Source organism: Spermophilus citellus, assembly GCF_964194105.1.
Source record: "Spermophilus citellus genome assembly, chromosome: 19".
Classification (NCBI taxonomy): Eukaryota; Metazoa; Chordata; class Mammalia; order Rodentia; family Sciuridae; genus Spermophilus; species Spermophilus citellus.
This window is the reverse complement of record NC_138201.1, coordinates 15,375,918-15,396,699: the sequence shown is the minus strand read 5'-3', so window position 1 is coordinate 15,396,699 and position 20,782 is coordinate 15,375,918. Positions and strand designations below refer to the sequence as shown.

Genomic DNA, 20,782 nt, shown 5'->3' with positions numbered 1-20,782 from the left:
ACAGAACAACCGGCCAGATCTAACAAGATAAAAGCAATAACCAACACAGGTCAAATGCTAGATTGAGGATCAAGAAACCAAGAGGGGCTGGGGCTGTAGCTCAGCGGTCAATTGCTTGCCTAGTATGTATGAGGCCCTGGGTTCCATCCTCAGCACCACATAAAAGTAAGCAAATAAAATAAAGGCATTCTGTCTATTATAACTATTAAAAAGTTAAAAGAAAAGGAAACCAAGAGCACACAAGAGATAGGGAAGACCTAGTAGATCCATATTGGTCAACAAAATGACCTGACCTCCAAAAACATCCATTTAGCGTGAGGTCATGTGCTACTCAGCTTTCTGTCACTGTGACAAAATGCTCGAGATAAGCAACTCATAAGGAAAAAAGGTTTACTTTGGTTCACAATTTCAGGGGTTCAGTCTGTGGTCAGCTGCATCCATTGTACTGGGACCAAGATGAGGCCGAACATCATGGCGGAAGGGTGTGGCAGAGGAAAGCAGCTCAGGACAGGATGGCCAGGAAGTAGAGAGAGAACTCTGCTCCCAGGAAAAAAACATAAACCCCAAAGCACATCCCCAGTGACCTACCTCATACGGCCACACCTACCTGTCTACAGTTACCACCCACTTAATCCACATGAATGGATTAATCCACAGATAAGGTCATGCCTCCCATGATCTAATCATTTCACCTCTGGAAATTCTTGCATTGTCTCTTGGGGGGACACTCATATCTAAACTATAAGGTCCTGTTGGGTTTGGGCCTCCTGTGGCACGGTATATGACAGCAGGAGCATGTGGTAGGGAGGTCTGTTCACCTCATAGAAGCAGAGAGAGAGGGAGGGAGTGGCTGAGGTCCCAATAACCCCTTCAAAGGCCACCCCCAGTGGCCTAACTTTCTTCCACTCATCCCTTTCTCCAAAACGTTCCACCACCTCCCAGTAGCACCTCGGGCTGGTGACCAAGCCTTAACACATGAGCCCTTGAGGGACACTGCAAATCAATCTATAAGAGGTCATATTAACACAGGAGTAGATGTTAGGAAAGAGGAGGTGAAAGCTTAGTTTATGGCCAACAGGGTTCATTCCCCCAAGAGTCGGACTTCAAGGGGTGCACCATGGAGTGGTAAGAAGCAAACAGGATGAGACGCCACAACCATGAGCCCAGAATCCTGTTCTAAAAGGGAAGGCTGAAATGGAAGAAGAGTCCAGAGAAATGAGAGGGGCCGATCCGATTCTGAAGGGGCTCACAGAGGTGGAAAGAGGGCTGGTCAGATGGTAATGGTGAGATGGGAAAAGCCCACGCCACCTTCCAGAATCAGAAGAGCTTCAGAGCAGCCGTTGGGGAAGAGACCTGGAGCCACATCTACTTGGGAGGCTGAGGCAGGAGTATCACTTCTGGGGAGGAGTTCAAGATAAGCCTGGGCAAGACAGCAAGGCCCATCTTAAAGGAGAGGGAGAGAGGGAGAGAGAGGGGGAGGGAGGGAGAGAGAGAGAGGAAGAGGGGAGAGAGAGAGAGAGAGAGAGAGAGAGAGAGAGAGAGAGAGAGAGAACCACATGATGTAGGCCTTGGCATAGCCAGAGGTAGGAAACCACTGGGAGGGAGGCTTAACTTAATTCTGGAAAGAATTTTTCTTTCTTTTTTCTTTTTTTTTTTTTTTTTTTTTTTTTCCTGTACTGGGTGCTGAACTCCCAGGAGTTCTTTACCACTAAGCAACATCCATAGCCTTTTTTATTTTTTTTTAAATAGGGTCTCATTAAGTTGCTAAGGGCCTCATTAAGTTGCTGAGGCTGGCCTTGAACTTGCCATCCTCCTGCCTCAGCCTCCCAAGTCACTGGGATTTCAGGTACGTGCCACCACAGCCAACTAAGCACTCATATATATTTCTTGTGTGGATTTCCCTGAATGCATTGAGTGTAGTGATGGATACTTAGTATGTTAGGAACAATCCAAAGAGGGACCTTTGGACATTTGATACTAGACATGAAAATGTACACAACCACAGACCTAACCATGCCTCAGCTAGCAAATGGTTTGACAGGTCTGACAGGTGTCAATGTGTAAGAATGGCCCCACTCCATTATTCCTGCTAGTAAGTGGCTAAACCCAAGCTAAATATCTAACCACAAGGGACAGGAAAAAATAAAGATTACCAGCTGACCATATGCAGGCATTCTCAACAGCAAACACAAGAAGTGAAGTAGACCTTTGGATACATGCGTGAGATATGTGCCAGGATGCTTTGTAACGTGAAGGGGGAAAGCAAGTTACAAAAACAACACATACAGTATGATCTCATTCCTATTTATGTAATTGTATATGTAACTGCACTGGAAAATGATCTGAAGAATACACACCAAGCTGCAGGGAGGATTTACCAGTGGGTGGGTATGTGTGCATGTGTTTTCCCCATAAGATATCAAGGAAGTGAGCTCCCCGTCTTGGGAGGTTTGCAAACGGAGGCTGGCTGTCCTGCTTGCAGGGATGCTGCAGGTTTACCCACGTCCCTGGGAGGCGACCTCAGCTCTGTTCCGAGAGAAGCTCTGAGAGAAGGGAGGTCAGGACTGGGAGAAGAGTCCACCCCCAAGGGGAAAGGGTTAAGCGGGGCTGGCGCTCCTGTGGGCGGGCTCGCGATCGGCAGCGCCGGGCTCTGTTGGCCAAGTCTGAGCATCTCGGAGGCTGCGGCGGGGAGCGGCTGCGGGGACGCGCGCAAGGTGAACGGGGCTGCGCCCAGGTGAGGAGCGGGTCCTGGGAGGGGGCGATGGCAGGACCCAGGCAGGGCGCGTGGCCTGCAGCCCTCCTTGAGGGTGCGGGCGACCAGGCCTGCACGGAGCCCACCCCCAGCAGGGACACTGCGGAAGGCGCGGAGCCAGGGAGAGGACACTAGGGGAGGAGGAAGAGAGGTAACCGGAGATGGACCAGCTCCTGCGGGCTGCCCTGCGGCAGCCCTCGCCCTGCCCCCAGGCCATTCTCTCCGTCCTGCGGCAGGGAAATCTCCCCACCCCCTAGCGTCTCTCCAGCAGTGGGTCCCCAGCTCTGGGCGAGCCCCCGCCTTATCTGCACGTGCCCACATCTCTTCGATTGATGGGGGTGGTAGGCAGATGTCATCTCTACCACTGAGGGCTCAACTGAACCAGCTCCTCCTCTGCAAAGCTTTTCCAATCCCCTAGGCAAGAAGAGCCATAGTGGGCTTCATTTCCCCTGGTGTGTCCACTCGGCTGGCTGTGTGACCTTGGACCAGTTGCTCAACCTCTCTGAACCTTGGTTTCCTCCCTTGGGAGATGGATATACTCCCACCTGCTTGTAAAAGGAGGGCAGAATGACCTAGAGCTAAGCTTAGCACAGGAGCCTAATGGGTAGTTCAGCCCAGGAGCACTATTAATAACCAGTACCTGTGTTACAGAAGGGCTTCTCTGGGTCACCCTCTGTATACCCTTAGTTCCAACCCTGGAACTGAGACCTGTTTGAGGGTCTCCAGCCCTTCCCCTGGGCTGGGAGCACAGCACCATGCTGGGGGAATGTCTAAGAAACCAAGGAACCAGGCTGTAAAGGCAGAGTCTGGATTCGGATTTGAGGTCTTAGAACCCCCCTGAAATCGTCCACCACCACTGGTGAGCCTGGGCATTCTCCTGGGGTGGGGGGCAGCTTCTCAAGGTGTGTAGGAGTCACCAAGGGTCAGGAACCAGGGAGCTTTGGGGACAGCTGCTTCCCAGAAAGGGAAAGAACAAGGCCTCTGCCCCTAAACACACCCAGGCCTCGGTCCTGGCGCCATGGCACCCTGGTCCTGGAACCTTTTAGGGAAGACCCACCAGGGCCAAGTGTACACTGGGAACTGAGGTATGAATTAAAGAGACAGGAGCCCCGGCCCGCAGGGGAGAAAGGAGATTATTACCTGTAGAACCATGACAACCAGGGCCTAGGAGGGTCAGGCAAGGAAGACTTCCTGGAGGAAGGGGGCCCAGGCTGAAATGAGCCAGTGCTTTAATGCTCCTGGGTATCTGCGCTGGCCTTTCTCTCCCTGGGTGTTCCCATGGTCCTGTCTCCAACGGCTTTCTGGGGCATGAAGAATAACATCCAAGGGCCTTATGGTGGCCTGCAAAACACCTTTCGGTCTAGCCCCTGCCTTCCTGATTGGGGGGCAGTGGTTACTGGGATTGAACCTAGGGGGCCTGTACCACTGAGCTACCTTCCCATCCCTTTTTAAACACTTTGAGATACGGTTTCACTAAGTTGCGCAGGGCCTCGCTCAGTTGCTGAGGCTGGCCTGGGAATTCCTATCCTCCTGCCTCAGCCTCCTGAGTTGCTGGGATCTGACTTCAACTTCTACTCTCTCCTTTGTGCTCCAGCCTCACTAGTGTTCTTATTTCTTGAACTCATTAGCTCACACCTGTCTCCGGGCCTTTATACTCTCTGAACCCTCTGCCAACTGCTTTTCCTTCCAACCTTCTGAGTATTCAACATTGAGCTTAGTTATCACTCCAGAGAGGCCTTCCTGCCCTCACCCCCTGTGTAAAGAGGCCCTCATCCCTCTCTTTCTTAACCCTGTTTTATTTCCTTTATAGCTTAACTTGTTTAAAATTATTTATTGTCTGTTTCTTCATGAGGGCAATCTCATTCTCTGCTTTATCCCCAAGATCTGGCACACAGTATGTGCTCAATCTATTTGTTGGAAGAGTTAAGAGGGGGGCTGGGGCCATGGCTCAGTGGTAGCTCACTGGGTTCAATTCTCAGCACCACATATAAATAAATAAATAAATAAATAAATAAATAAATAAATAAATATCAACAACTAAAAATATTTTAAAAAAAAAGAAATAGTTAAGAGGAACAGAGAGGGTTGGGGTGAGGCTCAGTGGCAGAGCGCTTGCCTGGCATGTTTGAGGCACTGGGTTCCATCCTTAACACCATGTAAAAATGAATAAAGATGTTCTGTCCATTTATAAGTATAAAAATTTTTTTTTTAAAAAAGAGAATGGGGAGAAAAATCTTTCTGGATAAAGGGAAAAGCAATAGGGATCTAACGTTAACTAAGCCCCTATTATAGGCCTGGTCCTGTATGTTTTCTCCTTTAAGCCTCATGAGAACCCCCTTGAAGTTATTTTTTTTTTTTTTAAAGAGAGAGGGAGAGATGCTCTTATAATCTTGCTTTATAGATGAGAAAACTGTGAAGCAAAGAATTGAAGTCAAGGGCTGGGGTTGTGGCTCAGTGGTGGAGCACTCGCCTAGCACACATGTGAGGCAATGGGTTCGATCCTCAGCACCACATAAAATAAATAAAATAAAGGTATTGGGTCCATCTACAACTAAAAAGTATTTAAAAAAAAAAAGGCAGGCATGTGAGAACACATCTATAATCCCAGCAACTCAGGAGGCTAAGGCAGGAGAATCACAAGGACAGCCCAGGCAAGTTAGGAAGACCCTGTCTCAAAATAAAAAGGGCTGAGGTTGTAGTTCAGTGGTAAAGCACTTGGCCAGCACATGTGAGGCCGAGGGGATGGATCCCTAGCGTGGCAAAAAAAAAAAAGTCAAGTCACTCACCACACAGTAAATGGCAAAGCAGGGATTCCAACTTGGTCCCTCCTCAAAGACAGGTGCACATTCTTCTTCCTGTCTACCACTCTGTTATTGAAGCTGGGCCTTCAAAAATAGAATTTCAATTAGTAAAGAAAGAGAAGGCAAGCTGAGGACACTCAGGAGCAAAGCCCTGGGAATTAGGACAACAGGTGAGCAGACGGGGCTGGCTGTGGCCTTAGAAGGCCAGGAAAGGAGCTTGTATTCTCTCCTAAGGGCAGTGTTTCATTCCAACTCCCAAGCTTCAACACAGGGTAGCCACAGTTCCTCCCCTTCCACAGGAGCCCCAAGGTCAAGCAGAACAGCCACCACCTAGAGATGAGCCATGGAATTTGTTTGTTTATTCTTGGGGTTTTTTTGGTACCAGGGATTGAACCTAGGGGTACTTAACCACTGAGCCAAATCCCCAGCCCTTTTTTGTATTTTCTTTAGAGACAGGGTCTTGCTGAGTTGCTAAGTGCCTCGCTAAGTTGCTGAGGCTGGCTTTGAACTTGAGATCCTCCTGCCTCAGCTTCCTGAATCGCTGGGATTACAGGTATGTGACACCGCGCCCTGCCATGGAAGGTTTTGAAGTAGGCAAGTGGTATGACCAAAGATGCAGTTTTAAAAACAGGGGAGAAGCTACTGCCTGTGTCTCTTCTTTCTTTCCCATCAGTCCCTTGGGGGAAAGGAACCCCCAACCTTCACATCATCCTCTCTCCTCTTTTTAGGCTCATCCAGTGAGGATTGGAAGTTGAGGTCTCTACACCAGACATCAGAGTAGATCATGGCCCTACGGCCCCGTGTGCATGGCCTCCTGCTGCTGTTACTGCTGCTGAACCTGGGGGCTGGCCCTGCTCTGGGCAGGGGCCTTCCCAGGCCATTTGAGGACTCAGAACCCCACCTGACCCCAGGCGCCCACCCCAAGGGCCCTGTCGGCTCAGAGTCCCAGGCCTCTGACTTCCTCTGGGAGAACCCCAGTGATGAGGGCCCTTGGCACTCTGATGTCCCCCAGGTCCCTGCTGAAGGCCCCGAGAGGCCTGCAGACTCTCCCCTTGGCCCAGCTCTACATGGGCCCAAAGCATCTCACGGGATTCAGGGACAGCGACTCCCAGTAACTGATGACCTCCAGATAGTTCGAGGGCCCAGCTCCCAGGGCTGGACAGGACTCCCTGATTCACAGGAGCCTCCAGAGCCAGAAGCAGCAGTCCCCCACCCAGTGGGTCTCCCCGACCTCCCTTTTATTCCAACTCCCAAGCTTCAAAGCAGGGTAGCCACAGTTCCTCCCCTTCCACAGGAGCCCCAAGGTCAAGCAGAACAGCCACCACCTAGAGATGAGGGTCTAAAGGCCAAAGCCAAGATCAGGCTCCTACAGACTTCTCCCTCAGACCCCCAGGGCACTCCCCACACTCTTGAGCCCCACGCAGGTGCTGTCAAGAGGCCAGTGCTAGAGGAAGAGGTGGGCCATGAGGAGGATTTCCAAGAGGCAGTTCAAGGCCCCCTCTTCACCCAACAAGATCCAGCAGTCCCCAATGCTGGCTCAGTATCCCCAGTTGAGGTGGCACTCAGTCGGGAAGCAGGGTCCCGGCTAGACTTGGCATTGGCTAGAAGCCTTCCTCCTGCTGAGGAGCTACCAGTGGAGCCTCCCAAGAAGACTGGAGCTGGGGAAACCTGGGAAGTCAGCTCCCCAGGTCCCCTGCCCATGCAGACGGACCTCCCTGATGTTAAGGATCCCCCAGGACCTCAGCCCACACATCCTCCAGCCTCAGAGGCTCCTGATGGGCAGCCAAAGCCAGGTAGATATCAAAGAAAGGGTGCTGAGCAGGGGTGGGAAGGGACAATGTTCCTGGGCAGTCGAAGACCCCAGTTCTGTGTGACTTGAGGTCCCATTTTCCTCATTTGGACTTTTTTTTTTTTAATCATTTCAGAGATAGCAGCAATGAATGGAGCAGACCCCATCTCCCCACAGCGGGTGAGAGGAGCAATGGAGGTTCCAGGAACCCCCAAGTCCCTCATCCCTGGTCTCTTAGACCCTGGCCCAGCTACAAACCAAACAGAGAGCCCTATGGGAGCCCTGCAGCCAGGTGAGGGCATGGCTGGGGGTCTGGGGGGAGAGGGTATACTCTGTTCAATAATCAGGAACCCATGTGATGTTCGCAGAGAGGAAAGGGAGCTCAGGAGTAACTGGAGATAAATACTTGCTTAAAGAAATTGTTTATATGCTTGTATTACCAGCAACTCAGGAGGCTGAGGCAGGAGGATTGCAAGTTTGAGGCCAGCCTCAGCAATTTAGCAATATTCTGTCTCAAAATAAAAAATAAAAGGGGCTAAGGGTGTAGCTCAGTGGTAAAATGACCCTGGCTTCAATCCCAGGGTGGAGAGGCGGGGGAGAGAGAAAGAAAGAAATTGGCAAAGACCTTGTTCAAGAACTGAGGATAATAAAATTAATACTTACTGGGAACTCTGAGAGAAGTCATTTGCTCTTTTGCGAGGGACTAGAATGTTGTAACATGTAACATGGACACGTTTGGTGCTGTGATCTCCAGAGGAGTTTTTCAAAAATCCCAGTGAGGGCTGGGCTTGTAGTTCAGTGGTAGGGTGCTTGACTAGCATGTGTGAGGCACTGGGTTTGATTCTCAGCACCACATATAAATAAACAAAATAAAGGTCCATCAACAACTAAAAAAGGGCTGGGATTGTGGCTCAGTGGTACAGTGCTTGCCTAGCATGCATGAAGCACTGGATTCTATTCTCAGCACCACATAAACGAACTAAATAAACAAAATAAAGGTAATTTAAAAATATATATTTAAAAAAAAATCCCAGGCTCCAGGCCACATTACAAGAAATTGATTCCTTGGTCTGCAGGTGATTCCAATATGCAGGCCATGATGAGAAATGCTGGGATTTCCTTAATAGTTTCCTTAATAAAAATGGTGGTTCACACCCACTGGGTGCTCACTGGCATCCAGCACCATGTTAAACATTCTTCTCCACGACTCAATGAGGCAGGTGCTGTTTTCTTCATTTGATGGATGTTCTTAGAGAAGTTAAATGTTAAACTTGCCAACCACAGTAGAGAACGATGGAAAATCAAGAGCACTTTTCAAAAGGCATTTTAATATTATTGCAGATGAAGCGGAGGAGTGGCCTGGACGTCCCCAAAGCCATCCCCCGGCACCCCCAGTCCAGGCCCCATCAACCTCACGAAGGGGCCTCATTCGTGTCACTACGCAGCGAGCCCTGGGCCAGCCGCCCCCTCCGGAGCCCTCAGCCAGCTCCACAGCTTCAGCGCCTGCTTCCAGCCCCCCAGCCAACGCCACCGCACCCCCCCTGCGCTGGGGGCCCTTGCGACGGGTGTTGAGTTTTTCCTGGGAGCTGCATGTTTATGGGGTGGGAGTCCTCTTCCTGCTGCCTGCCTTACTGGCACTGGCCACGCTGGCAGCCGCCCTGGCGGGACCCCGACTGGCACTTGTAGCCGCGGTGCTGGTGCTGGTAGCTTCAGGGCTGCGGTCTGCCTACATGCTCACCGACCCTTATGGCGCACAGGCGCGGCTGGGCATGCGCGCTGGCCTGGTGCTCTACAACCTGCCGTTCCCCTTGCTACTCACGGCCCTCGCGGCCCTGACCCTACTCGGCCTGGGAGTGGGGCTGCCACAGCCACTACAGAACCCGCTCCTGCTGGGGGTTGTGGCGTTGGTGCACGGCGTGGGGTTGCTCATGACAGACCTGTTCTCCGTGAGGCCTGTGCTCAACCTCCTGGCGCAGGGTTTATCTTGCGCCTGGGGCGCGTCGGTGGCTCTAGGCACGCTATGCCTGTGCCGTCGCCGCCTGCTGGAAGGCCCTCGGGGCTGGGATGCCAGCCCCGGTCCTCGGTTGCTGGCCGTAGCGGGCTCACTGGGGCTGCTGGCCAGCGGCTTGCAGTTGGCGGCCGCGCTCTGGCTGTACCCAGGCCCAGGCCGGGTGGGCCGTTTTTCGTGGGCCTGGTGGGGCGTCCACTTCTGGCTGCGCCTGCTGGAGCTGACGTGGGCGCTCGCCCTGGCTCTGGCCGCTTTGGTCGCTGCACGACCCAGGCCGCCCACGGAGCACGCTTGCTGGGCTAAGCTGCTGCGCCTGGCGTGCCCTGCACCGTCTGGAAAGAGCGAGGTGCCTGAGCGACCCAATAACTGCTATGCGGGACCCAGTGGCATGGGCACAGGCGGCTTGGACATCAGCAAAAGCCTCATCCGCAACCCGGCAGAAGGCGGGCCGCCTGTCACGCCAAATTCAGGAGCCTGGGGCTCAGCTGCGTCGCTGGGTCGCGGTCCGCTGAATGGCCCGGGAATATCCCGCAGCAGCATGGGGCCGGGGCCGGCGCCGTCGCTAAGCGAGCTAGACCTGAGGCCCCCATCGCCCATCAACCTGAGCCGGAGCATCGACGCCGCTCTCTTCCGGGAACATCTAGTGAGAGACAGCGTGTTCCAGCGATGCGGCCTGCGCGGCCTGGCCTCCCCACCGCCCGGGGGCGCTCTACGGCCGCGCAGGGGCAGCCACCCGGACGCTGAGCTCGACGGCGCGGGCTCTTCGCTCCTCCGCGGCCGCTGCCGGTCACTCAGCGATGTACGCGTGCGCGGGCCGGTCCCGCAGCACGTAGTGGATGCGCCAGACGGGACGGCAGCTGCCTCTGGCAGCTCCCTAGACAGCTTCTCCAGAGGTTCGCTCAAAATCAGTTGGAATCCATGGCGTCATGGGCTGTCGTCAGTGGACAGTCTACCCCTAGATGAACTTCCTAGCACGGTGCAGCTACTGCCCGCTGCAACACCAGCCCCTACATCCTCTCCTGCGCGGCCTGGGGAGCCCCAGGGTGAGGTGAAGCCGCGCTGCAAGGCTGGGGACTCCCGCAGCGCCTCCAGCGACACCATAGAGCTCTGAGCTGCCCCGCTGCAGGACCTGGACCCTGCGCTATGGCATACCAGGACAGTTGACCGTCTGAAAAACTGGCTTTCCTGGGCCTCCACCTGACAGCACACCCAACCCCATCCAACAGCCAGGCGTGAACTCGCCCCCCCCTTTTTTTTTTTTAAATATCTCTATTTTTTTCAGCAGGTATTTTGCACAGAGGCCGTGACTTACAGGGAATACAGGGTGGAGGTGCATGGATTTGAGAGTCGGGAACAGGGAACAGGTTCCCCACAGTGAGGAGAGATGAGCCTTGCTTGTCCAGATTGACTGTCCTCTTTGTGCCAAAGAAATAAAATCTTAAGATTTGGCCCACGCGTCCCTCTGCTCAAGCCAGGCTCCAGTATCCAACAAGAGGACAAGTTGCTCCAGGCTTTGTTAATGACAACTATCAGTGTCTCACCAGAATATCTGCTGGGCACTGATTTCAGCTCTCAACATCCGTCATCTCATTTAATTATCATATTAAGGCCAGGCAATGTGGTGCACGCCTATAATCCCAGCAACTCGGGAGGCTGAGCTGGAAGGTCTGAAGTTCGATTCCACCTTCAGCAACTTGGAGAGATCATGTCTCAAAATTTCACAAGAGGACTGCAGATGTAGTTCAGTGGTAAAGCGCCCCTAGGTTTAATTCCCAGTACACATTAAAAAAAAAAAAAATCTCACATGAAGCCTGAAAAACATTATCAGACCCATTTTAGGAACGAAAGGAGTGAAGTTTAGAAGTAAAAGTCATTTATCTAAGTCCTTCTGCAAATGACAGCTGGTTCTGAACACAGAGAGTCCCTCACTTAGGTTGGTTCTTCTATCCTCCTCCTCTTAACACTACTCCAGGGCCAACCTTCTGTCTTCCCTCTACTTTTTCAGGTCAGCTCTCAATTTCCCAGAATGTTAGAAAACTTCCCTAAGGCGGTGGTGGGAGACAGGTAGTAAGACTGGAGCTACTCCATTTTCCAATACTTTTCTTTATTTCCTGAGATGGATAAATAAATGGATGGCTGAGAGAGATGGGGTGAATACAGAAAAGGAGCTGGCAGCATGCAGCTGGCAGGAGAGGGCTGAGGCAGCCCTGCTCCTTGTGGGGACCCCTCTTATCCTAGGCAGGAGCCAAAGTTCTCTAGCAACCACCCCGAGGGGAAACCTTTCAAATTCACAATACTGTTGTGAAGGCTGCCCAGTCCCCCCTCCCACCCCTACAGGCAAAGATTTCATGAGATCCAGCATCAGGGCTACTTCTTCACCACAGGGGCCACGCCTGCCCAGGCCTGAGAGCCTGTGCTCCTCCATAAGGCAGGAAGGGGGTGTTAATCCCACTTTCCAAAATAAACCAAGCTGCCCTGAGTGTCTATCTGGAGAGAGGCCCAACAGTGGGGGCAGCCTGGGTGGGAGGAGATCCTACAAGTGGTGACAGGGATTATCTGCCCTTGATGAAACCCTCCAGCACTCGGTCACTGCGCTCTGACAACCAGTACCCGGTCATGGCTGCTACAGCCCCTATGAAGATGGCAGTGAACACCAAGTCACCCTTAGCGGCAAGTGTGGCCAATGCACAGATGATGACACCAAAGAACATCTGCTGCAGCACCACCAGCTCATCCTCTGTCATCTCTGAGAAGAAGCCCGCCGACTCTGCGGAGGAGGAGAAGATGCAGCCTGTCATTCCTACTCCTGTTCCTGGCAGTTCCTGGAGCTATCCCAGGACTCCCACATACTCAACTGCTGCCAGGCCTGCACAGCACACCAGGTACACAGCATTGTTTACTGCTCAGAATGACTCCACAAGGGGCAGTTACCCAAGTCTTGCTAAATGGAAAGCAGGCTCAGAGAGATGGAGGGGCTGGTCCAAGGCCATGCAATGAGCGAGGTGGGGGCAGAACACATACTATGTGTAGTCCAGTTCCAGTGCCAGACCATCCCCATTTGAATCCCAACTCTGCAACCTGCTTGCAATGTGGGCTTGGTTAGGTTGTTCTGCCTCTCTGCATAGATTCCATATACATAAAATGGGGATGAGAATCTGTATGGCCTTGGGTTGTTTCAAGGAGCTAAATAAGTTAATACATTTCGTGTGCTTGGAACAGCATGTCAGACAAGATAAGAGCTGTGGAAGTAGTCCCTAAGGTCATGGCTGTAATTACTCTTCTCACATCTCGGGCCTATGGCAGCTCTCAGGCACAGGAGACAGGGACTGGTGCCACTGAACAGATGAGGAACAGGCTTAGGGAGCAGGGTAACTTGATCCCAAGTTCAATTTTCATTCTTCCCTGGGAGGTAAAGCCACTAAAAGCCAAGTTGGAAAGAAGATGCAGGGTCCAGAATTCAGTGCAGCCTCCTAGGGGACTGAGTGGCAGTGGGGATGGGACAAGAGCTTATTCCTGCTGCTGCCAAGTGGAGAAGGGGCTCACCTGGGATCTGCTCCTTGACGCAGATGCCCTCTACCTGTTTGTAGCTCTCAGCACAGATACAGCGGTAACCCCCTTCCGTGTTCTCACACTGCTCGTTCTCTCCTGGACACACTGCAGTCTCACACTCATCCACATCTGGTGGGGGGAGAATGGGGAGAGGTCAGAGTGCTGACTGCAAGGCAGCACCCTGACTCAATCCCATTCACAACCTGACATTTCCCTCTGTTGCTGCCCAATCTACATTCCACCTGCTTTCCTTCTGCTCCCTGCCTGTATTCCAGCCCCTCTCAATTCACGGTGGACAAGGCCTTCCCAGATGCCGGTCCCATCAGAGAAGACTCACCGAGACACTTGGAGCCCACCTGCTGGTAGCCAGGACTACACTTCTTGCAGCGGCCTGGCCCTGCTCCCATGCAGCCCAGGCAGGCCTTGGCGCAGTCTAGGGAAGGGAGAGACAAACATGACAGCTGCCCCTAGGCCTGGGGAAGTGCTCCAAAAGAGGAGGCCCAGGGGACTCCAGTCTGAGAAGACAGAATTTTGGAGGGAGAGGCATGCAGGAGTTCCTCCTCCCCTCCTCACACCCACATCCCCTCCACAGGACAGACACAGACCTCGGCACTCATAGGAGCCTTCTGTGTTCACACAGAACTGGTCAGCCCCGCAGTTGGCTCGCTCAGTGCCACACTCATCGATGTCTGCAGAGATGGAAAGGGTGGGAATTTCAATCCTATTTTAAATAATCAGCAGGGAAACTGAGGCCAGGATGGTCAAAGAATAAACTTGCTTAGGATTATGTACTGAGGCAGAGACGACAAGCTTCCCACAAACAGAAGTAGAGGTATAGCTAGACTCAGCTGCCCATGCAGAGACTATGGTTTCCAGCCTGCCTTGGAGTTGAGCGTGGCCCTGGGATTGACTTCCGAACAACAGGATGTAAACAAAAGTAATGTACTCCACTATTGGCCTGGCCTTAAAACAATCTTCCCCTTCTCACTTACTAAATGTCCGGACATGGATCTCAGGGACCTGTGACTCAGCATAAACACACAGATAATGCCCAAGGGGAGGACTAGGTAGTAAGAAAGAAGGAACCGGGGTCCCTGAGTGACTGTGACAAACAGAGCTTCCCTGCCAGACTGGCCCACTCACTTTAGGACTGTAATATAAAACAATAAATAAATCTCTACATTCTTCAAGTCACAGTCTTTTGGGAATCTTTCTATTAACAATGGTTTAGTCCCTCTAAGTGGCAAAGCAGGAACCAAAATAACGATTGAACCCAGGTTTCCTGACCCTACATTCAGTGTCCTTGTTTCTCTGGCTAAACATTCTCCAATATTCAAGACTTAGCCAAAGTGACACATGCTCCAGGAAGCCACTGATTTCTCACCACTACCTCCCCTGAGCTGCATCCCAGACCACCCCTCACCAGACACAGGTCAATCTCCACTGGTTACTTTTCTGCCTTCCCAGCCAAGGTGAGATCTCCATGAAGATGAGAACTGTGTTGTCTAGCTCAGGCACATGTGTTTGTTTGTGTGTGTGTGTGTGTGTGTGTGTGTTGAAAAAAATGAAGCCAGGCCCTGCCCACCCTCCCCAGGACCACACAGGCCCCACTTACCTACACACTTGAGATGATGCAAGGCCCAGCCCTTCTTGCATTGCAAACAATTTGATTCCTCAGGTCCCGAGCAGCGGGCACAGGGGCCAAAACAAGCTGGGTGGGATAGGTGTGGTATGAGGATGGGCAGGCAGATGCCCCTTCTGCCCTTGCCCACCACCACACAGTTGGTTACCTACCCGAACATACCAGATGGCTGGCGTTGCGCTCTGCCTCAAAGTAGCCAAGGCCACACTGGCCACAGGCCTCACCCCCATAGCCGGCTTGGCAGTCACAGTGCCCGCTGCCCCCTCGTGTCCCTTCCCCTTCGCACTGCCCGTAGCCGCCACAGGGCCTCTCTGTGCCCCCAGGACAAGCTGTGGGCAGACACCAAACTGGGTGAGACCATATATACCACCTTGACATAGAAGAGTATATTTTGCATAACATCAAATACATTTGGAGAGGAAAGTTTATTTTAATGATTACATATTTGGTCATAAAACTGCACAATCTATATCCTATAACATAGCTTGTTAAAAATCTTTTTCCCCCTTTTGGGTAGTGCTGGGGATTGAACCCAAGGCTTCATACATGGGAGTCAAGCACTCCACCACTGAGCTATATCCCTCCCAAATCTTTTACAGAGACTGAACTGACCATCTTAATAGCTCCAGCCTTTTATCTTCAGGAGCTGGTGGTAAGTTCAGCTCTTGTGTCAGTTCTGGGGAGGGGAATCAATGGTGAATAATCGGGGTTCAGGGCAACCCCTGCTCCTCCCCAGGAAGGTAACTTAGTCTGGTCTGGTGCAGGAAATGAAGAGGGCAAGGGAGCTCTCTTGATAATAACACAACTTGATAATAACCACAACTGCATCTCGCTCAGTCTAGCCCTTGTATATTTTTTCAAAGCCTAGCCCACTGATTTGCTCATCTTACCTACTCCTGAGGCAGCCAAGAACTGACACTCAGAGAAGTTATCTGAATAGCTTCAGCTCACAAGGAGGTAGAGCCAGAATTGAATCCCTGGCCTTAGCAAACCCCTCCCATTCCCCAAGAGGAACTTGAGAAACTCACGAAGGCAGGAGGGCCCAAAGGTGCCAGAGGGGCAACAGAGCTTCAGGGAATCTGAGCAGAGCCACTGGAAGAGATCCGGGGCTTCCTGCTGCCTGAGACAGGTTAGGTAAAAGGGAGGGGATTCTGAGACAGTGTCAGAGGTGCTGCTCAGCCCCCTACTGCCCACAGAATCTCTGATTCCACCCATCTTGGCCATAAGGCCACCCAATCATGCTCTTTTCTTATCTGGCAAGGAGTTAAACAATCTCAGCACGGGAGCTTGGGTCCTCCAGCAAGTCCTTGGAAGATCTGGGGTTGGAAGACACTGAACTGGGACATGCACACAACCCTATACTTCTTGGCCAAGCTAAGATTTTGCCACCAGGCCCTGCCTGTAACCTACTCCCGGAAGGCCTCCATGTCACTCACTTGTGAAACCACCAGCTCTCCACCAGCTCTTCACTCAGCTCCAGCAGGCGGTGGCACTCAAAGTCTGACTTGCTGCACACGCCCTCGAGCACCTCTACCAGGCGGGTCTCACTGTAGGAACAAGGCAGGGTGGTCAGAACATGCTCTGCCCCATCCACCAACCTCAGATCTCTCTACCCTTCCTGTTCTGTGACAATATCAAAGGAGATGCCATAGAACATAATGGAAGGGATATTGTTTATGGTTTTAAATCTACTTGTGTGACCTTGGGCAAGTCACTAAACCTCTCTGAACCTGTTTTTCTTATCTGTAAAATGGGGGCAATACCTTCCCTGCAGGTTTGTTAGATGACACCTCAGTTTCTGCAAGTTAACAATAGAATATACCCTTGCTGAGTAGATATGATTAAGTATGTATCATAGGACTTACTGAGAATGTAGCTCAGTAGTAGAGTACTTGCCTAGCATGCTTGAGGCACTGCCAAAAAAAAAAAAAAAAAAAAAGTGTGTGTGTGTTTCATATAACAAATGTTGGAGTGGAATTGGAGAAACTGGGAACCCTTCTACCCTATAGGTTGGAATAAAAAATGGCACAACTAGGGCTGGTGCTGTAACTCAGTGGCAGAGCGCTTGCCTAGCACATGTGAGGCACTGGGTTCGATCCTTAGCATCATATAATTCTGTCCATCTATAATTACAAAAAAAAATTTTTAAAAGAAAAAAAAGGCACAATTAGCAGGGCATGGTGGCGCACACCTATATTCCCAGCAACTTGGGAAGCTGAGGCAGGAAGATCACAAGTTCAAAGCCAGCCTCAGCAACAAAGCAAGACCCTATGCCACTTAGCAATATCCTATCTCAAAATAATAAATTAAAAAAGGGCTGGGGATGTGGCTCAGTGATAAAGTGCCCCCTGGGATCAATCCCTGGTATAAAAAGAAAAAAAAGAGCAACCATCATGGAAAAGAAGATTCTCAATAAGTTAACCATGGAGCCATCATATGACTCAGCAATTCCTCTCCTGGGCATAAACCCAAAAGAACAGAAAACAGGTGTTTAAACAAAAACTTGTACATAAATGTTCACGGCAACCAATCTTTGTAAGAGCCAAAAGGTAGAAAGAACCCAAATATTCATCAATGGATAAATGTTTAAACAAAATGCAGTATATCCATTCACTTATTCAGCCATAAAAAGGAATACTATACTGCAATATGGATGAACCTTGAAAACATTATGCTAAGTGAAATGAGCTAGACCCCAAAAGCTATGAAATATGCAGTATGATTCCCAAGGAACCATAGAAATTTCTGCTTCAATAAGGCAGATTAGTGGTTCCCTGAAGGAAGTGAAGAATGAGGAATGACTACTTGGAGGGTATGGTGTTTTGGGTTGGGGTAATGAAAATATTCTTGGTCAAGCACTGTGACACACCCCTGTAATCCCAGCTCCTTCGGAAGCTGAGGCAGGAGAATTGCAAGTTCAAGGCCAGCCTTGGTAATTTAGGAAGACCCTTTCAGAAAATAAAAATGAAAAATACTGGAGATGTAGCTCAGTGGTAGAGAGCCACTGGGTGCAAGTCTCAATAGTGGAGGGAAAAAAAAAGTTCTTGAAATAGATAGTGGGGATGGTTACCCAACACTGTGAATGTACTAAATATTCCTAATAGTAAATTTTTTATGTGTATCTTACCACAATTTTTTAAAAATTAACATATAAAACTTGGTGTACTGTGTATTTAAAAAATTTGGCACAGTGGTTGGCATATAGGAGGTGATTAAAAAACAAAACAACAGAAATAACCCAGGAGTCACTATAGCCAAGGGGTCATCTTGGCCAATCCCCTCATTCCTAAATAAGGAAACTGAGGACCACTGAGGAAAAGGAAATTGACCATCATAGAATAACAAAACTCTTTTTTTTTCTTTTTTTGGCTGTACTGGGGTTTGAACCTAGGGTGGTTCTACTATTGGAGCTACATTCCCCAGTCCTTTTTATTTTTTATTCTGAGACAGATTCTAATTAAATTGCCCAGGCTGACCTGAAATTTGCAAACCTCCTGCCTTAGTCTCTAAAGTTGCTGGGATTACAGACATGCACCACCTGGTGCAGCAAAACTTTTAATCTCTGGTGAGCATCACAATATAATCTTTTAACTCTTTCCACAATCCCATGAGAGAGGCAAAACAGGTGTTAGAATCCCTCTCTTACAGGTGAGGAAACTGTGGCTCTCAGAGGATAAGTGACCTTTCCAAGATTACAAACTAGGTCTAACTCCAAGTCTTCATTGACCCCTTCTCCATCAGATTTTGAAAAGGTGAAGGTAGCCAGGTGTGGTGGTGCACAACTGTAATCTCAGCAACTCTGGGGGCAGGAGGATTACAAGTTTAAGGCCACCCTCAGCAATTTAGCAAGGCCCTAAGTAACTTGGCAAGACTCCATCTCAAAATAAAAAATAATAAGTGTTGGGGATGTGGCTCAATGGTTAAATACTCCTAGGTTCAATCCCCAGTACATAAAAAGAAAGAAAAGGTAGAAAGCCTAGGGCGCTCAGGTCCGGCTTTCTGAATCTTCCTTATCTTCCTTGTGGCTTTATGTACTGACTGTATGTTGACAACCCTCAAATTCCTGTTTCCAGTTTCTACCTCTCTCCCCTGAGATACAGAGTAGAATGGAGTCTACTTGGATGTGTAGTGGACATCTCAGCCCAACACCTTCAAACAAAGTGCCTGATCTCACCTCTCCCCTAAATCTTCTCTGTAGTCTTACCATTTCAGAAAACATATGCACTATTCACCCAATGGCTAGAGTGTTTTATTCTAGTTTTCTCATACCTCCATAATAAATCTATCAATGAGTTCCACTTGTCTGCCTGCAAAATATACCCAGATTTTGACCCCTTGTTACCATATCCACCACCAGATATCACGCTAGCTCATGCTGCATTCATGCCTAGGCTGTACTTTAGCTTCCCAAAGGAGTCTGTTTCTTCTACCCTGGCCCGTTACAGCAGTGTTAATGATCTTTTCAAGGAATAAATAAGACCACATCACTTCTCTACTCAAAACCTTCCCATTACACTCTGAACAGAATCCAAACTACTTTCTGTAGCCTTCAATGCCTGGGCCTCTGTCCTGAATTTTCATCACCCTCCCTTTGCTCACTACATTCCAGCCATTTCTGACATAGATCAAGATCAGTCCTACCCTGTGCCCAAATCCCTTCCCAAACTTTCACACAGCTTGCTTCTTTACTTCAGGTCTCTGTTCAAATTTCACATCTTGCCTCCCACCCTTCTGTAGTCTACCTTGTTGCTTTTTTTTTTTTTTATCTGACATAATTTACTCATTCATTCCTCATCTCCTCTACTAGAACTAAAGCTCCATGAAAACTGGACTTTGATTCTTTGTTTACTCCTGTACTAAAGATGTTCTGCGATATTCACTGAGTAAGTGCTCCCCAACAGCTCTAAGGCTGAGATTGGGAGACAAGAGTACACTCCTCCCTGGCCCAACCCCTTACCTGTCTTTGTATTTAGACAACTTTTCTTCTTCCCAGGCAGTATTTCCACCTCCAAAGTTGTCCCGGATAGTTCTCTCCAGGCCCTGGACATGAAGACATTTAATAATAGCTAATTACAGAGACTGACACATTCTAGCACTTTACTATCTAACTGACCAGGAAACTAAGACAAAGACAGGCAACTTGCCTATGGTCATCCAGCAACGAAGTTTTAGTAAGTGACCAAGATGTGAATCCATGCAGATGTGCCTCTGAGAGCTTCCTACTCACTACTGCTGTGCTATAATAGCTGAGACCCCCACCCTCAAGGCTGTTGGTGCACCAACCTTGTTGAAGCTGTCGACCAGTGCCCGGCAGGTATGACAAGGATGGGGTTCAGGTGGGGGAGAAGAATGGGGAAGAGGAGAGGGCTGGAGACAGACAGGACCTGGGAGACTGAGGAAGAGGCTCAGGCCCCAGAGCAGAGCTGGGATTAAGTCCTTCTGGGACTGGGGGGCCATCTTTTCCCAGATTGAGGACCTGCAGATAAGAAGGGGTGAGGAAGGTTCACTGGAGAAGTCAGGTTCCAGGTGAGAATGGAAGGGGGTCAGTTCTGAGGTGCCGCAGGACAGAGAACCAAGGCCTGCGTAATTATCAGTAAAGGAAAATAAAGTGGGGTATTAGAGAGGAGGGAGTGGAGTTGGGTGAAGAAGCTTGCTTAATCTTCAATTCCAGAAAATAAATAAATTATCCCCGTTACCGTGGGGGAAGTGGCCGGAATCCTTGGCAAAGGGACAGGAGTCAGCCCATTGTTTTAGGGTCCCAATAAGAGTTATTAGGGATCAAATCCGCAGAATTAGGGAGAAGGGGTCGGATTCCAAATACTGGGAGAGAGGAGGCCGGATGGGCGGTCTTGGGGGAGGAGTCTGGAACCCCAGTCCTGGGAGGAGCCCGGATCCGGATATGAAGAGCAGGGGATCAGGTTGGGAGCCTCGCAGGTAGGCAAAGTCCCGGCTCACAAGTCGGCAGGGGAGGATCCAGACCCGCCTAGACCGCGGAGGAGGGAAGAGCAGCTACAGCCCCAGCCCTTGCGCGCCGCCAGCGACGTCTCGTCAACGCCACGGCCACCACCGCCTGCGTAAAACGTACAACCTTCACCAGCGCCGCAGTCCGGGAGGCGGAGCCTGCCTCCCAGCCAATAGCGCCGGGCCATGTGACATTGCGTCACCCCACGATAACCAACCAGAGGCGGCGACGGGCTGCACCTGTCTTGGCTTTAAAGGGCCGCGGGGTTAAAAGAGGACT

At 50.5% G+C, this 20,782-nt stretch overlaps 2 protein-coding genes and 1 long non-coding RNA gene across 9 annotated transcripts; 1 reads left to right on the top strand and 2 right to left on the bottom strand.

The window, feature by feature from the left end:
• Positions 1-554: 554 nt before the first annotated feature.
• Positions 555-9,387, bottom strand: LOC308638505. 4 transcript variants are annotated; one of them, XR_014019855.1, is made up of 3 exons: positions 9,280-9,387; positions 5,539-5,637; positions 555-1,443 (listed from the first exon to the last, which is right to left on the bottom strand). It is a non-coding gene; the product is annotated as an uncharacterized lncRNA (long non-coding RNA). The 4 variants fall into 4 exon arrangements; XR_014019857.1 differs by lacking the exon at positions 9,280-9,387 and adding an exon at positions 8,006-8,176; XR_014019856.1 differs by lacking the exon at positions 555-1,443 and adding an exon at positions 3,897-4,053.
• PRRT3 (proline rich transmembrane protein 3) lies at positions 2,275-11,289 on the top strand. Its single transcript, XM_081276015.1, has 5 exons — positions 2,275-2,734; positions 6,004-6,106; positions 6,282-7,346; positions 7,479-7,634; positions 8,684-11,289. Exons 3-5 carry the CDS (start codon positions 6,338-6,340, stop codon positions 10,459-10,461), a joined length of 2,943 nt encoding a protein of 980 aa, XP_081132141.1. The 5' UTR covers positions 2,275-2,734; positions 6,004-6,106; positions 6,282-6,337; the 3' UTR covers positions 10,462-11,289.
• Positions 11,290-11,433: 144 nt separating this feature from the next.
• Positions 11,434-20,767, bottom strand: CRELD1 (cysteine rich with EGF like domains 1). 4 transcript variants are annotated; one of them, XM_081276019.1, is made up of 11 exons: positions 20,497-20,759; positions 19,825-20,017; positions 19,499-19,581; positions 15,978-16,088; positions 15,570-15,661; positions 14,694-14,870; positions 14,515-14,610; positions 13,505-13,588; positions 13,237-13,332; positions 12,894-13,028; positions 11,434-12,117 (listed from the first exon to the last, which is right to left on the bottom strand). In XM_081276019.1, the coding sequence occupies exons 1-11, from the start codon at positions 20,688-20,690 to the stop codon at positions 11,903-11,905; spliced, it is 1,476 nt and encodes a 491-aa protein (XP_081132145.1). In that variant the 5' UTR covers positions 20,691-20,759; the 3' UTR covers positions 11,434-11,902. The 4 variants fall into 4 exon arrangements, with proteins under 4 accessions (XP_081132145.1, XP_081132147.1, XP_081132146.1 ...); XM_081276021.1 differs by having other exon boundaries at positions 19,825-20,120; positions 20,238-20,639; XM_081276020.1 differs by having other exon boundaries at positions 20,238-20,639.
• Positions 20,768-20,782: the final 15 nt, after the last annotated feature.